Source organism: Crocuta crocuta, unplaced genomic scaffold (assembly GCF_008692635.1).
Source record: "Crocuta crocuta isolate KB4526 unplaced genomic scaffold, BGI_CrCroc_1.0 scaffold348, whole genome shotgun sequence".
NCBI classification, from domain to species: Eukaryota; Metazoa; Chordata; class Mammalia; order Carnivora; family Hyaenidae; genus Crocuta; species Crocuta crocuta.
In genome coordinates this window covers 6130275-6145421 of record NW_027529573.1, presented here as the reverse complement: position 1 = coordinate 6145421, position 15147 = coordinate 6130275, and the positions used below count along the sequence as shown (strand labels likewise).

Below are 15147 nucleotides of genomic sequence, written 5' to 3'. Positions count from 1 at the left end.
CCACCTCTTGCTCGTCTAGATGGAATAGTGCACACTCGGATCCTTAAGGAGGGGCCCCGAATCGAGCATCGGGAAGGGATTCAGAGCTGCAGAAGAGAAGAGTGCAAGTTGTAGATAAAACGGCTGTCCTCCCAAATCTTCTCAACGTCCTGAAAAGCCATCCTCACGGTTGCCTAGCGGAGTCCTCTGACCTGTTGGTAGCCCTTAAAACCCGACACAGGATTTCTCTGTCTTTTTTGCTTTTTAAACTTTTTTTTTTTAATTTTTTTTTTTAATGTTTTTTACTTATTTCTAGGAGAGAGAGAGAGACAGCGTGAGCAGGGGAGGGTCAGAGAGAGAGGGAGTCACAGACTGAAACAGGCTCCAGGCTCTGAGCTGGCAGTCAGCACAGAGCCCGACGCGGGGCTCGAACCCACGAACCGTGAGATCATGACCTAAGCGAAAGTCGGACGCTTAACCGACTAAGCCACCCAGGCGCCCCACTTTTTAAACTTTTTAAAAGTTTATTTATTTTGAGAGGGAGAGGTGGGACAGAGAGAGAGAGACAGAGAATCCCAAGCAGGCTCTACACCGTCAGCCTGATGCAGGGCTTGATCTCACAAACTGTGAGATCTTGACCTGAGCTGAGATCAAGAGTTGGATGCTTAGGGGGCGCCTGGGTGGCTCAGTGCGTTGAGCGTCTGACTTCGGCTCAGGTCATGATCTCACGGTTTGTGAGTCTGAGCCCCGCGTGGGGCTCTGTGTGACAGCTCAGAGCCCGGAGCCTGCTCCAGATTCTGTGTCTTCCTCTCTCTGCCCCTCCCCTGCTCGTGCTGTCTCTCTCTGTCTCTCAAAAAATGAACAAATATTTTTTAAAAATTTGTTTTTAAGTCAGATTCTTAACCTCTGAGCCCCCCAGGCGCCCTGGATTTCACTGTCTTTTGTACCTGCTGGCTCATGTCCCCCCTTCCTCCCCACTCCCTCCTGGTCTGTCACTGACTGTGTGAGTAGCCCCCACACTTAGCCTGTGGCAGCCCAGGTCCTCAGCACGGAGGGCGAGGGTGGCGCCACAAGGGAGGGATGTAGCCGCCCTTCCTGGTCCATGGCGCCACCTGCAGGTGCCTGCTTATCACCCCCTCCCCCACTGCACCCCAGCCCCTTGCAAGTCCTCACTAGAGCTCTGGACCGGGCAGGAGGCATCGCCGTGGTGCAGGAAGACCAACACTATTCAGATTTCCCCTCCGGGACTGAAGCTTGCATTCTCTCATGTTCCCCTTGGACTGTCCTTTATTTACATTCACTCCTACGCTGATTAAGACAGAAATGGTGGATTTCCCGCTGGGTGCCTCGTGGATCACGCTGTGTCCCCATCATCCCCTCTCCCTCCTCGACAGGTGCTGTCATTTAACAAAAGGCGTCTGACCCTCTCACCAGCTGTTGGTTTCCTAAGGTGGGCCTGCCCCGCTAACCGCGTGTGTACTTCTTCTCCCTAGTGGCACCCATGGGTACATGGCTCCGGAGGTGCTCCAGAAGGGGACGGCGTATGACAGCAGTGCCGACTGGTTCTCCCTGGGCTGCATGCTTTTCAAGCTCCTGAGAGGGTGAGTGAGCCACATCCTTTTCGGGCCATTGCCGTGGAGTGTTCTCAGATAGGGATGCAGACTGGTTCGATATCACTGGGCCCTGACGTCAGTTTAGGTCACCCACGCTATTCTAGATGGCGACCCTGGCTCCTCCTGCCTCGTAGAAGTGAGAGCTTCATGCCCAGAAACTTTTAGGCAAAAGGTTACGGTGTTTGTTTGTTTTTTTTTAATTTTTTAATGTTTCTTTCCTTTTGAGCCAGAGACAGAGCATGAGCAGGGGAAGGGCAAAGAGAGAGGGAGACACAGAATCCGAAGCAGGCTCCAAGCTCTTGGCTGTCAGCACAGAGCCGGATGCGGAGCTCGAACCCACGAACCATGAGATCATGACCTGAGCTGAAGTCAGACGCTTAACTGACTGAGCCACTCAAGCGCCCCTCGGTTTCGTATTTTTGTTCATACCTCTCAGGAATGCCAACACACTGACACCCTAAAAAAGAACTGCTTTGAAATGTCCCCATCGAGAAGCCTTATTTGGGGGCATAAGTGTTATTATAAAATGTAAATCATTAAAGGAGGTAGGATAGTTTTTTTTTTTCCCTCCAAGAATCAGTTACTCAGGATCATCTCGCCCGTGTAATGCATTTTGAGGGTCACAAGAAGGGACCCAAGACCCAAAGTGAACTGAGTATAAAAGCATGCATTTATTTGTAAGCATGCTGAAGTTAACCTGCTTTTGTTTTAAACACAAAACTGAAGCTGCGTTATGCTGTGTTTTTAATTAATCAATGTTAATCAACCACAAAAGATGGTGAAACAGAGCCGAAGGATTATGAAATGAAAGCACTGTCAAAATATGTTCTCCCATTGAGCATAACGATTACGTTAACACTCCCATTAATTTTAAGTTTAAGAATTTGCAGCCAACCGGAAAACGGCACCTCAAGTTTTGCAGCTCTGTTTTTGGTGATTCCTCATTCACAAAGACACAAAAAGCGCTTCATGTTAAAATGTCCTGGTCAGGGTTCCCCCTCTCATATTTCTGCTGTGAAATGGGTCCAGTCACTTGCTGGGCTTTTCCATTTCCCCCGGGGAGCCTCCGTGATCACTGCCACATCTTCTCCTGGTGTTGAGCCCGTTCCGCAGAGAGGCCGGATTCCACGTTTCCCCCCAAATTAGGTTCCAAGCACCCTCGCCGCTTCCCCAGGACCCCAGTAATCTAGTTGTTCTCTGCTCCTCGTTTTCACTTGGGAACATAAATCGTGTTACCGCTTCGAGAGTCAGGTCCTGTTGGGCCTTAATCAAGTTACTGTATTTGTGGAGCCTGGATGGGCCTAATTCACATCATCAGACTTGCTGACCTAATTAGAGAGTTTCTGCAAGACAGGCCAGAGCAAGCCACTTCCCACGCGAGATGTCCTTCCACTGGGTAAAGGCTCCACACGCGTGGCGAGTGTGTGGAGATGCGCCCCAGGTCTGTGTCCGGGACCCGCCGGAGACGGGGCTGGAGGTGCAGAAGCCGCACTCACAGAGTCGTGAGATGGTAAAATTCTGTGCACCAGCAAAACCGCTGAATACATTAAGATTCAAAAGTCGATAGTAAAATGTCCCGGGCTATGTAACCTGCAAAGCCATACATTTAGGGCTTTGTTCACTTCTTTGTTTGGCATCAGTCTATCTGTTTATAATAGTGTCCATGCGTATAGATTGGGGACGATCTGGCGTGACACTGTTTTTAAAAAGATCTGAAAATTTAATTATTAACGGTATGCCGGCAGTGTGATTTGTGGCTAATCAAGTGAATCCGGGGTGCCTGGGTGGCTTGGTCGATTGAGTGTCCAGCTGTGGCTCAGGTCATGATCTCACAGTTCGTGGGTTCGAGCCCCGCATCAGGTTCTGTGCTGACAGCTCAGAGCCTGGAGCCTGCTTCAGATTCTGTGTCTCCCTCCCTCTGTGCTGCTATGTGGAAGGGTGGGGGTGGCGCTTGCTGTTTTTCTAGACAGGTGCTCAGATACGGAAGCCAGGAAGCTAGGGGGCCCGATTTGAGGCAGCTGGGGGGGTAGTGACATCATCACCAGAATCAGTGGCTGTAAAGTGTCAGTGGTTCCTATGAAACGCCACACTGGTGTCAGCAGGGAAGGGCTCTGCCCAGGAGCCCTCATCCCCTCCAGCTGCAGATGAGGGACAGTGTCACCTGTACCAGTGCCTCACAAGGTCACGTGTGGGGAGGACACGGAAGGTATGTCCAGAAGGAACCTGTTCAGTTTTCACTGACTGCCTAGAAGGGAGCCCCGAGCAACTGGGTTTCNGAGGAGGGGGAGGAGGGGGAGGAGGGGGAAAGCGCTGGCCCGCAGGCCCTGCCCCCCTGCCTCCTGGCGCCCCCACAGGACCCCCACAGCGCAGGTCCTTGCAGAAGGGACCAGATGCCTTGTTGGCTGCTGCCCGGGGACGTTTTTGGTTGTCACAGCTTTGGGAAGGGCTGCTGCTCCCTGGTGGAGGCCAGGGATGCCACCCAGTATGTCACAGTGGTCCAGACGGGCCCCCGCACACACTGTCTGGCCCAAGAGGTCAGTGGCGCCGAGGATGAGAAAGTCTGAGAAAGTCTGCTCTCGGCAGGTCCCTTCCATCCTTCCCAAGCCCCTGCGGTGAGGCCGCGCAGGTGGTCGCCAGCAGGTCTTCTGCCTGCAGCCATGGGCCCGCGTGTCCCCGCTGCCTCTGCCAAAACACTGTTCTGCACCCCTGCTTTGCCTCAACACCCTAAAATAACACCACAGGCAGGGAAAGGAGCACGCTGCCCGGGGCTGAGCTTGCGTTCTGCGTCCCTGGACTCACAGCCATGGACCGAGCCACCCAGAGGCCCTGTGTCCGGGAGGCGGTCGCTATTTCCCCCTCACGTGACTTTGGCTGGTGTTGAACATGTGTCCACATTGCAGATGTGTGGGACTGCTGTCGTGGCCCTCCGTCCAGAGTTCAGATGTCTGCTAAGGAAAAGATTTGATGTGACAGTGGCTTTGATCCTAAACTTGTCACCACGGAACATCTGTCCCTGAAGCCATCAGACACAGGGAGAGAGCCTGGGTGGCGCTCTGGGGACAGCTGAGCTCCGCCCGAGGTTACCAAGATTGTCCCTGTAGGGAAGAAACAGGGAATGTTTATAAATATTTTGGCAGCTATTGGCTTAGGTTCAAAGCTCCCATTTGAAGCAACGTACAATCTTTGTCGTGCTCTAAAATTAATCTTTGGCATAAGAGCTTTGGATCACTCGTACTTAGAATGTACTGCTTTTGAGCTCATTGTTTCACTGTGAGTATGCTCTGTCCTACGTGTGTGTGTGTGTGTGTGTGTGTGTGTGTGTGTGTGTGTGTTCCCAGCATTCTGACACCTCGAATGATTTCCAAACTTGCTTGGGGGAAATTTGCAGCACTCCCACTCAGTCTAATTCGCAAGCCGTTCACAAGCCACGGCTGACCCTCGCGCGTGTGAAGTCTCTTCCCGCGTCTTTTCCCCACTGCAGCCAGCGTGTTGCATGCCCTGCAGGCTGCTGGCGGCCTGGAGACCCTCTCCTATTTAAAGCGGCTGTGGCATTGAGCAGCTGCAAGGCACACGGGATCTGTGAGCACCACGTGCCTCCCTCAGAATGGAGATCATCACTCTCGCGGGGTCTCTTTAACATTCTCCAAAATAGAAACAGCATCTTTGGTTTTGCGCACAAAGAATAATCAAGACTACATTGGAAACAGATGTGCAGCAAGATCTTGCACTTGAAAGACCAAACTTTCTCAGTGCTGCAAGCCCGGAACCGAATCGCTGGAAAGCATTTCCGACCATTTTTGCCTGGAGCCAGGCATGGACTAGGCCAGATTTCTAGCACGGGGGTCGGGGGTGGCAGGGTTCAGGCGCTGGAAATGGGTTTGGCACCACTGACTTTAACTCCGCTCCCCCTCGCCAGCCTCCTTCTGGTCTTATGAAAGACTTTAAATTTAGCACAGAGCGTTTCTGTCAGAACACAGCAGGCCTTCTCTGCAAGGGTCAGGGCACAGCCCTTTCCTTCCGGCGGCAGACACAGGCAAGTGCATGGGGGTCGGGAGCAGGAATGGGGGGTCCCCCGGCACGGCACACAGGACCCAGAGCAGCAGGATCTGCACACGGTCCCTTTGTATGGGTTCAGGGACTTTGTGGGGCGGAAACCGCCATGTCCAGCAGAGAGGCTAAAGTGCTAGTAAGATTTAAGAAACTTACTCTTCTTTCTCTTGAACCGTGAATGTATTAATATCTCTCTGTGTCTTTTCCAGAAGAGAATGATACAAGTAGTGATTTTTTAAAATTATGCTATCTTATAAATAAGAGATACCATTTGACAAATACCATTTGTTGTCATATTCTATTTGCTTTTTTTAACATTTATTTTTGAGAGAGAGAGAGAGAGAGAGAGAGACAGAGCATGAGCAGGGGAGGGGCAGGGAGAGAGGGAGACACAGAATCCAAAGCAGGCTCCAGGCTCTGAGCTGTCAGCACAGAGCCCGATGCGGGGCTTGAACTCCTGACCCGCAAGATCGTGACCTGAGCCGATGTCTGATGTGCAACCAACCGACTGAGCCATGCAGGCACCCTCTTATTTGCTTTTTCAATGCAGTAACTTTACATTTTTCTTTTTGGACACAATGAGGGTGAAAAGGACACACTGCCGGTCAAAATCTAGTTTAAAGATCAGTGTATGTTTGCTTAACCCTAATTCGCCGTGTTTTAGATTTTATTGCTTTCAAGACATGGAAATTACTTTGTATTCTGTTGCACGATAAGGAGGGAAGGAAAGCATTAGGGTGCCCTCTCTCGTACGAAATGAACATCAAAATATTTAAAATAATAAAGGCTCTGAAATGTAGTCATCTCTTCCCAGTGATGCATCAGTGCCGACTTGACTAGTTCGGCGGGATGGGTGGACGGCAGCTGGGAGTAGGGCAAGGACCGGGGCAGGATCAGTTCTTTATTCTATAGCACATTCGTTTCCGTGCTCAGTATTCCAACCCAGTGCCTACACTTCCAAATATTTGCCAGAGTATCTTGCCCCCGATTATGTTATATATGCCTTAGAAATAAATCTGTAGGATTTATAAGTTTATGGGCCTGTCTTGCCATATAAGAGAACTCATTCATATACATGTGTATGTCCTTTAATTTTCAAGTAAATAAAGGCCAGGATTTTGTAACTTGCATGTTTACTGGCCTCTTTGGATAAGATTTTCCTTAAAAGCCAACTTCTCCAGGGTTTCCACAGCAGGGTAAAGAGGAAGAAGGACTTGTTTTTACATAGTTTAACAAGCAGACCTTCGTTGGCTAAAGTAAGATTCAGCTTTATTAAGTTCACGAATGACTGCTGGGTCGGACCCCGCCTGCATTCCACCGTGTCCTGCCGGCATCCACATTGTTCTCTTCATTCCCCGTCGCCATTTCCGCGATGCGGCCCTAGGCCCGTTTACAGATGCAGAGATCGATGCTGACGGTTTCCGTGACTGGTTCACAGCCAGTCAACACCCCAGTCACAACCTTGAACCCATGTCTGCTGACTCCTGAATTTGGGGCTTTCCCAAAGTAAAACACGAGTGAGTGGCTCTCAGAGCCGTGGACAGCCTGGGGACACTGGGTCAGTTTATATCTGCAGTTTATATCTGTCATCATCAAAGGAAGGTATTACTTAAAGCTACTGGTTTCCAGTGGGGGGGGCGGGGTCCCCCCTTGACGTGTTTTGTTTTGACTGCAGTTCTTTGGATTGTTTGAGGGACTAACATCCATTTTTCTAAAAAAAATAAAATAAATTTGTACGGAAGTGATTATCTCGAACACAAAAGTGACAAATGTTATAAATGACCTTCATTTGCATGGCTACTGGTTAGCCAATTATTTTCTCTTTAACAATATTTTAAAATATCGTGGGGAATATGTCTGCTGACGCGTATTGTAGTGCCCTGATTTCACCGATGTGAGGATCAGATCGTTCAGGCGAGCGTAAGTGCCCCCCTTCAGAACCTAACGCCCCTCAACACCACCTTTTCTCTGGAAATGGTGCATGTGTACGGCTTTGGCGTTTCTTTAGTTTCCGACGAACAGTGACAGAATACAGTCCTCTGGGCAGGTATGAGCCGGGGACGTGTGCGCGAGGGACCCCTTACCACATCATCATAGAGTGTTGTTCTTTTCCACAGGCACAGCCCCTTCAGACAACACAAAACCAAAGATAAACATGAGATAGACCGGATGACCCTCACCGTGGTAAGGAGAATAAAAAATCCATTTTTCTTTTAAATGTTTGTTTATTTTGAGAGACTATGCGTGTGACCAGGGGAGGGGGCGGGTGTGGAGAGAGAATCCCAAGCAGGCTCCACGCTGTCATCACAGGGCATGAGGTGGGGCTCAGACTCAAAAACCGTGAAATCTGGACCTGAGCTGCAATCCAAAGTCAGACGCCTAACCGGCTGAGCCACATAGGTGCCCCTAAAAACGCCATTCTTATTCGCCTTATAAAGTCCACGTTTCATTGCATTGGAACCAGCGTAGAAACTTGCCTTCCTAAAACAAGTGAGCGAGACACACTTCCTAGAAGAATTCCTAACTGGAAATTTAGTGGAAACAGACGCCAACGCAGAAATCAAGTCTTGCCACCCATCAGTAAGAGAAAGATACAGGAAAAAAGAAAGTAAAGAGAATAAAGAAAAGGAAACATTGCTGAGGTTCAAGAGAGCGAGGAGACCTCCCGTGTTTCCCGGCCTGTTGATTGCCATTGAAAATGATTAGTAATCGGGGGCGCCTGGCTGACCCAGTCAGTGGAGCCTGCAGCTCTTGATCTTGGGGTCATGAGTTCAAGCCCTGCCTTGGACACAGAGATTACTTGGCGGGGGGTGGGGGAAGAAAGGAAGTGATTAGTAACAGTTTCCCATTTCTTTAGAGTAAATATTAATTCGTGATGAATCTGCAGCTTTTAACACTCTTCCTCCACGAAATGGCCTTCCGGGGTGGTTGGGCGTCAGGGCCGTGTTTCCAGGAGAGCATCTTTGACACCGTGTTCTTTTCTCTCCCCAGAACGTGGAGCTCCCTGAGGCCTTCTCGCCGGAGCTCCGGGCCCTCCTCGAAGGCCTGCTCCAGAGAGACGCCAGTAGGCGGCTCGGCTGCCGTGGAGGAGGGTAGGCCCTTCGTTTCGCTCTTTGGTACCATCACCCAGAACACCCGACAGCTGTTCTCAATACACCACAAGTCATTGCCAGCCCCCCAAAAGGTCCCATTTCGATCCAAGTTGGGGGGGATTACATGAGAAATACACATGCTGTTCTCAGTGTTTTATAATTAACGAGTTGAAGGAGTCACTAACTTCTTAACTTTAAAAATCAATCATGCAGATGGTGGAAATGAGCCCTGACCTTTTGCAGTTCACCTGGTGAAGTTTTACTAATTATGTCTGCAACGATGGCAGTTCAGGACCCCAATCCAGCCGCCTGCCCCTCGTTTCCACTCACGCCTAGCCGGCCAGCTGCTGTCTTTAACACACTTCCTAGCAGCTGTCCGTCCACTGGGCGAAAACTACAGTAATACCTGGAAGGCTTACAGAGGAGGGTGTAAAGCAGGCCTTTCCCTGTGCCCCTCCCCCCCCCCCCCCCCGGCCCCCGCAGGGCTGGCTCTTCTTCCCATTGCCAGGCATGCGTGGCATAAGCAGCGGCTTCTAGAATGAGCAATGTAGGTGAAGTGTGGTGGGGGGTACAGACCTCCGGTTATGGAAGGACTGGACTAAGTCACGGGGGTGAAAGGCACAGCACTGAGAATATATTGGGTGGGACGGTAATAGTGACAGCCTGGTGATGGATGGGAGCTGGGCCCGCAGTGAGCACAGCATAGTGTGTAGACGTGTATCCTTCCATGTGCACCTGAACTGACCTAACGCTGTGTGTCAGTTGTGCTTCAGTTAAAAAAAAAAGTTTAAAACAAAACAAAACAGAAACGACTTTTAACCATACATGGTATGTCCCATGTATATGCATATGTGTATTGTAGGGTAGCATGGATGTGTATATACATATCATATGTATATTACATGTATGTTGTATAGGTAGCTGAGTCATGTGCTTGTGTGCATACTTCTTTTTTTAAGTTTATTTATTTGAGAAAGATCACACATGAGCGGAGGAAGGTTGTGAGGGGGTGCAGAGAATGCCAAGCAGCTCCACACTATCAGTGTGGAGCTGATGTGGGGCTCAGACTCATAAACCGTAAGATCATGACCTGAGCCGAGATCAAGAGTCAGGCGCTTGACCGACTGAGCCACCCAGGCGCCCCTGCATACCTCCTTCTTTATTAATTTGAGAGATTATCCCTTCCTGTTGATACAGATGAAGATTTAGCTCTGTCACCTTCCCTTTCTACCAGCCCTCAAAAGAATTGAAACTCTGTTTGCTTAACCCGTGCAGTTTTTTTTTTTAATGCTTTTTAATTTATTTCTGAAAGAGAGTAAGCGTGTGAGCAGGAAAGGGTCAGAGAGAGAGGGAGACACAGAATCTGAGGCAGGCCTGAGCTAGCAGCTGTCAGCACAGAGCCCGACGCGGGGCTTGAACCCACGGACTGTGAGATCATGACCTGAACCGAAGTCGGACGCTAAACTGACTGAGCCCCCGGGCGCCCTGCAACCCGTGCAGTTTTAAATGGTCCACTTACCCACCTGTGCCATGCTCCCCCAACTACATACAGTGTCTCTTGAATCACTACTTTAGAAAATGAGGGTCTTGGCATCCCTGGCTTGCACTGCCCTCTTCTGTCCCCCTGACTGGTTTCTGTCCCTGTTCATTTTTATTTTCCCCTGGTCGGGCTGATCCGGGGTGCCGCCTGGCCTGGAGTGGACCTCACTTCGTGTGCGCTCTATATGCGGTCTCCACATGTATGTGCCGGCTTTCATTTCCTCCTGAGTTGTTTTCGGGAAGGGTTCACACCCACTAGCTTCAGTGACCACTGACGGCTCGGGTTCTGCTAGTCAGCACCACCCCTTCCGGCCTTCCCTCCTGTTGCTCTCCGGGCTTGAATCTGCCATTTACTTGATCCCATGCCTTCTGGGGACTCCTCCCACCCCCCCATGCTAGACCATGTTCTCAAGGAACTCCTTCAGAGAAGGGGTATGAGAGGTAAACTCTCTGTTCCTACACATCCCCAGTGCCTTCCTGCCGTCCCCAAACTTGATGGACGTTTTGGCTGGCTGGAGAGTTCGGATTCGATAATGATTTCCCCCCAGAACTTCAGAGATGCCGCGTTACTGTGGACAGTAAAGCCGGTCACGGAGCTCTGTTCTCAGTCACTCACTCCGTCTGGCACTGAGAGTCCAAGCTCCTCAGCTTGGGGAAATACTGTTATTTTATTTATTGGACATCCGCCCTCTTCCGTTTCCTTGGTTAGCTCGCAGAATTCCTTCTGGGCCACTGTGGGTCAGCAACATGGATGACTGTGTATCACCTGTGTCTTTGCTTTGATTCTCTTCTATTTTCTGATGGCTTACATTTCCAATTCATCTTCTGATTGCTCTTTGAAATCTTTAGCAGGCTTACTTTCTTTAAAATAGAACCTTTCAGAGGTTCCCCCCACTGTATTAGAATAAGCACCTAGCTGCAGGTGTTTGGGGTTAGATATGGAGGAAGTATGGTGTGTGTGTGTGTGTGTGTGCGCGCGCGCACGCGTGCTAAGGGTTCCATATACAGAGTTCAACCTGTGTCTCCAGCCTGTGTCTCACCATCCCCCCTGCCCCACCCCGTCCACACACCCCTACACACACACTGTGTTGAACCTGGAGCTCAGCTCCTCTGTCTCCCAGGCAGCAGCCCGGCCACTTCTTGCTGACAGTCCCTGCTCCTGCGTCCACGCCCGTCCTGTCTGCTGACGGTTCCCCGACGCTCTTGGTGGTACATTTATGTATCCACATTCCTCTTCCATCATTTTAGTGATCTTTGGGAAGGAACCCAGCAAAATGCAAAGGGACACCTTCTGACTAGGATGTCCTTCCTCCACTCAGCAGGCACTTCCTGAACACCCCCTGAGTGGCAGCCAGTGTCCTAAGCACTGGGGCCCAGCTGGCATGCAGGCAGACGCAGCCCTGCCTTCCTGGGGCTTATGTGGGGGGTGGGGTAACAATAGCTGTAGAAACGATGGAATAAATGAGATGAACCCAGACCGTGAGAAGAGCGCGAGTGAGTGAGATAAGTAAGGCGGTGCCGTCGTTGAGACCTCAGCCTTGGGAGGGGGTGGGGAAGGACCCCCCAGAGCTTTGGACACATGGCATTATTGTGGACAGTAAGGCCGGCCGTGGAGCTCCGGTATCTCTCATCACGTCCAGCACCGAGAGTCCTGTGTCCTGTGGAGTCCAGCTTCCCCGGTGCCCAAAAGCAGCGAGGCCGGGGAGCCAGGAGAGGGAGGTCAGGAGCCGGTCAGAGAGGCGCTGGGCCCAGGCAGGCCCGGTGCACCGTGTCCCTGCGCTTCCGCTGCGAGTATAGCAAGGCATCTGGAGAGTCTTGGGCAGGGGTGTGGGCAGACTAAAGAGGTGATTTGGGGGCTGCAGGGTAGAGCTGGGGTTGCAGGCTGTGTGGCCAGGGTGCCAGCTGGGGTGGGGTCAATTAGGGCCATTCGGGGAGCCGGACAGGGAGCTGAGTGGTGGCAGTGTGGGACATTTAGCATCCCCTCCATGATCAAAGACCCCGCTGCCCCCACCGGGAATCTAGCACTGTGAGGATTGGAGGCGGCAAGAGGTAGTCGGCCCCAGGGCTTGGCGAGGGGTGGGCCGTGGAGTGTGGGGGAAGTCGGGCATGGGGGGTGATCGGCTCCTTGGACCAAGACAGCAAGGTATGAGAGGAAGTCCGTTCTGCAGACCTTCCGCCCCATCAGGTAGACGTGCCAAGTACGCACTGGGTGGGGGGAGGGATAAGGAAGCCGCCGAGCACAGACAGAGTGGTCCGCAGGTTCAGGGTACGGTCACCCAAGGAGTGAGAGCAGACGCAGGGGGCTGAGGACCAGCCCTGGGGACTCTGCCGAGGGACAGGGCTGCGGGAGACCCTGGGCAGAGCTGGGGGGGAGCCCCCAGCGGGGCCCCGGGGCTGTGCGTTTCCCCGACGTCGGCTTTCCTCCCGGGACCCAGTCCCTTTTCCTCTGCACAGACTGAGCTCTCACGGTAATCTCTGGGCAAGCCTGTTCCTGCCGTGTAGGAGGGGGTTGGCGTACACTGTTCCTAGATTTCCAGTCTGCTTCTAATTAACATCTGGTGCTTCCTAGGCCTGCCGTTCGATCCACGATGCTTTGTAGACATTTGCTGTACGTCTCCTCAGTGCAGAGCTCTCTAATTTAATTCCCACTTGAGTTGGTTCTCATGCAGAACCCCACGTATTCGTACGGCGGCCACATCCCCTAGGTTCTCTTAAACTGAAATGCACATCCTCTGTCAATTGCCATATGGATAATCTGCCTGGTTTCCGCACACAGTACTTCTGAATGTTCTGTGTTTCCTGTGTTGCTTTGAGAGAAGCACATTTTACTTGCTTACTTACAGAACTGATATAGTCCTCCCTCCGCGTTCGCTCACTAGGAGACAGTTTTTGCAAAATACTGCTTAGGTTTGCAGAGGCACACTCACCACTCCTGTGCCTCTTCCGCAGGGCGCAGGAAGTGAAGGAACACAGCTTTTTCAGAGGCATCGACTGGCAGCAAGTCTACCTACAGAAGGTACTCTGGGACCCCATGCTGGGCACCACTGCTCCCCACTTCCGGAGCCCGTCCCCCTGGGGTCCCACCCCAGCCTCCCACAGCCACTGGGTCCTTCCTGCTGCCATACGGCCGACTCCCTCGGGGCCTGCTTCTCCCCTGGTTTCTCTCATTTCCACGTTTTGAAAATATCTGCAGTATAAATTAACAAATGCCGAGATGCAGTTGTTACCTGGTGAATTCCGGTGTCCGAGTAACTGAGACACTTTAAGCTTTTGCTCATCTCTTTGACTTCCCATCTCGATCTGTGACCGTGTTTTCATATAGAACCCATCTAGGGAGGGACGAGAAAAGTTGGTAACGAATTTACGTGTGCTTTCTAGCCCAGCACCACACAGCGTTTAAGGGTCAGTCTGATTGGAGATCAGCATAACTCCCTCCCCTGACTTTGGAGATATGTTTGTATTCCCGTTGATGCAGGAAACCACCCCCCAAATTAAGGTTTTTGAAAAAAATTTTGTATCAGCTCTGGCTTTGTTTTTGCGTGATCTCAGACCATCCAACTATGGAGGCCCGATGCTTTGTTAGTCCCACCTGATGTGAATGAAGGAGTGAGCTCCAGCGTAGCTGGCACCGGCCTCTGGACATCTGTGGGCGCAGAGCACTCCTCCCGGCCCATGGCAAGTGGCACGGGGCGCCGCGCTGTCCAAGAGATCATGTGTTCCTGAAGATGAGCCGGTGGCGTGTGCCGTCTTGACACTTCATTATATTCAATGATGCCTTAAGACCCTGGACGTGCATTTTCTTTCCCCCTTCAGCTTCTCTAAAATCTGGGGTCTTTGCTCAGGGCTGTTCTGCATAAGGTTCATCTGTGACATACGTGTCGCACCAGGTACGGGCTCAACCGGAGCGCTCTCAGAATACAGCGTGTCAGTGTCCTGCCCTGTGTTCTCACTACAGAATGGTAGCTTGGGACGGACGGCCATAAGGTGATCTGATAACTGAACCATTCCTGTTTGGATCTTCTAGTACCCTCCGCCCTTGATTCCTCCCCGGGGAGAAGTCAACGCCGCTGACGCCTTTGACATTGGCTCATTTGATGAAGAGGACACCAAGGGCATCAAGGTACACTTGGGGTGTTTCGCCCACAGGTGCTTTGAAGGGTGGGGAGATTTTTATTGGCAGTCAGACTGGGGGAGCATCTTAGTATTGGCCGGCCTGTGGGGTGTCGCCCGTGAACAGATGTCTCCATATTTGAAGAATGGAGCCGTCGAGGACCTAACTTAGAAGCCATGAAAGCTTTCTCCTGGCTAATTGTTTTATGTTTGATATACTACAGAATGGTCAGTTTCTTACAAATTTGGAGATATTTGCAATTGAGCTAGAACTTGCGTGTACGCAAAGCGGAGAAAAACAACTGTGTGGTAGCAGACACACTGCCTTGTGCTGGAGAGCCAGCCATCTTCATCCTTCTAAGTATTCTGGTCTCCCCATGTTAGGATGAAAAGAGCAAACAGCATGAGTCATCTTGCAGTTGTCAATCAAAAGTGAAATAATCACTGTTTTTTTTTTTTTTTAATCCTCCACATCNTCTCCCCATGTTAGGATGAAAAGAGCAAACAGCATGAGTCATCTTGCAGTTGTCAATCAAAAGTGAAATAATCACTGATTTTTTTTTTTTTAATCCTCCGCATGTCTCAAACTTTTGTTCACGTCATTATGTCTCTTGGTAGGCAAGGCATAATTAAGGATGGTGACTCATGGGAGAAAATCCTCCTCAGGGTGCTAAGTCAGGGCGTCTCCCCACGTGTCGGCTTGTGTCTGCCCCCACCTCCCTGGCTTCCCCCAGGACCCTCCCCCCCGCCCCGGTTCAGCTGCC

At 51.2% G+C, this 15147-nt stretch overlaps 1 protein-coding gene and 1 long non-coding RNA gene across 3 annotated transcripts in view; one reads left to right on the top strand and one right to left on the bottom strand.

The window, feature by feature from the left end:
• The window catches only part of GRK3 (G protein-coupled receptor kinase 3), a 106729-nt gene that overhangs the window by 73969 nt on the left and 17613 nt on the right, over positions 1-15147 (top strand). Inside the window, exons 12-16 of the mRNA XM_077761679.1 lie at positions 1473-1580; positions 7760-7826; positions 8634-8734; positions 13223-13289; positions 14298-14393. Coding sequence (XP_077617805.1) covers positions 1473-1580; positions 7760-7826; positions 8634-8734; positions 13223-13289; positions 14298-14393 — 439 coding nt within the window. The remainder of the gene's footprint in view (positions 1-1472; positions 1581-7759; positions 7827-8633; positions 8735-13222; positions 13290-14297; positions 14394-15147) is intronic.
• Positions 12748-15147, bottom strand: part of LOC144229570 (uncharacterized) — a 9502-nt gene continuing 7102 nt past the window's right edge. For both annotated transcript variants that reach the window (XR_013334522.1, XR_013334523.1), the window contains exons 4-5: positions 13501-13602; positions 12748-13080 (exon numbers count right to left, since the gene is read on the bottom strand). This is a non-coding gene — a long non-coding RNA (uncharacterized LOC144229570). The remainder of the gene's footprint in view (positions 13081-13500; positions 13603-15147) is intronic.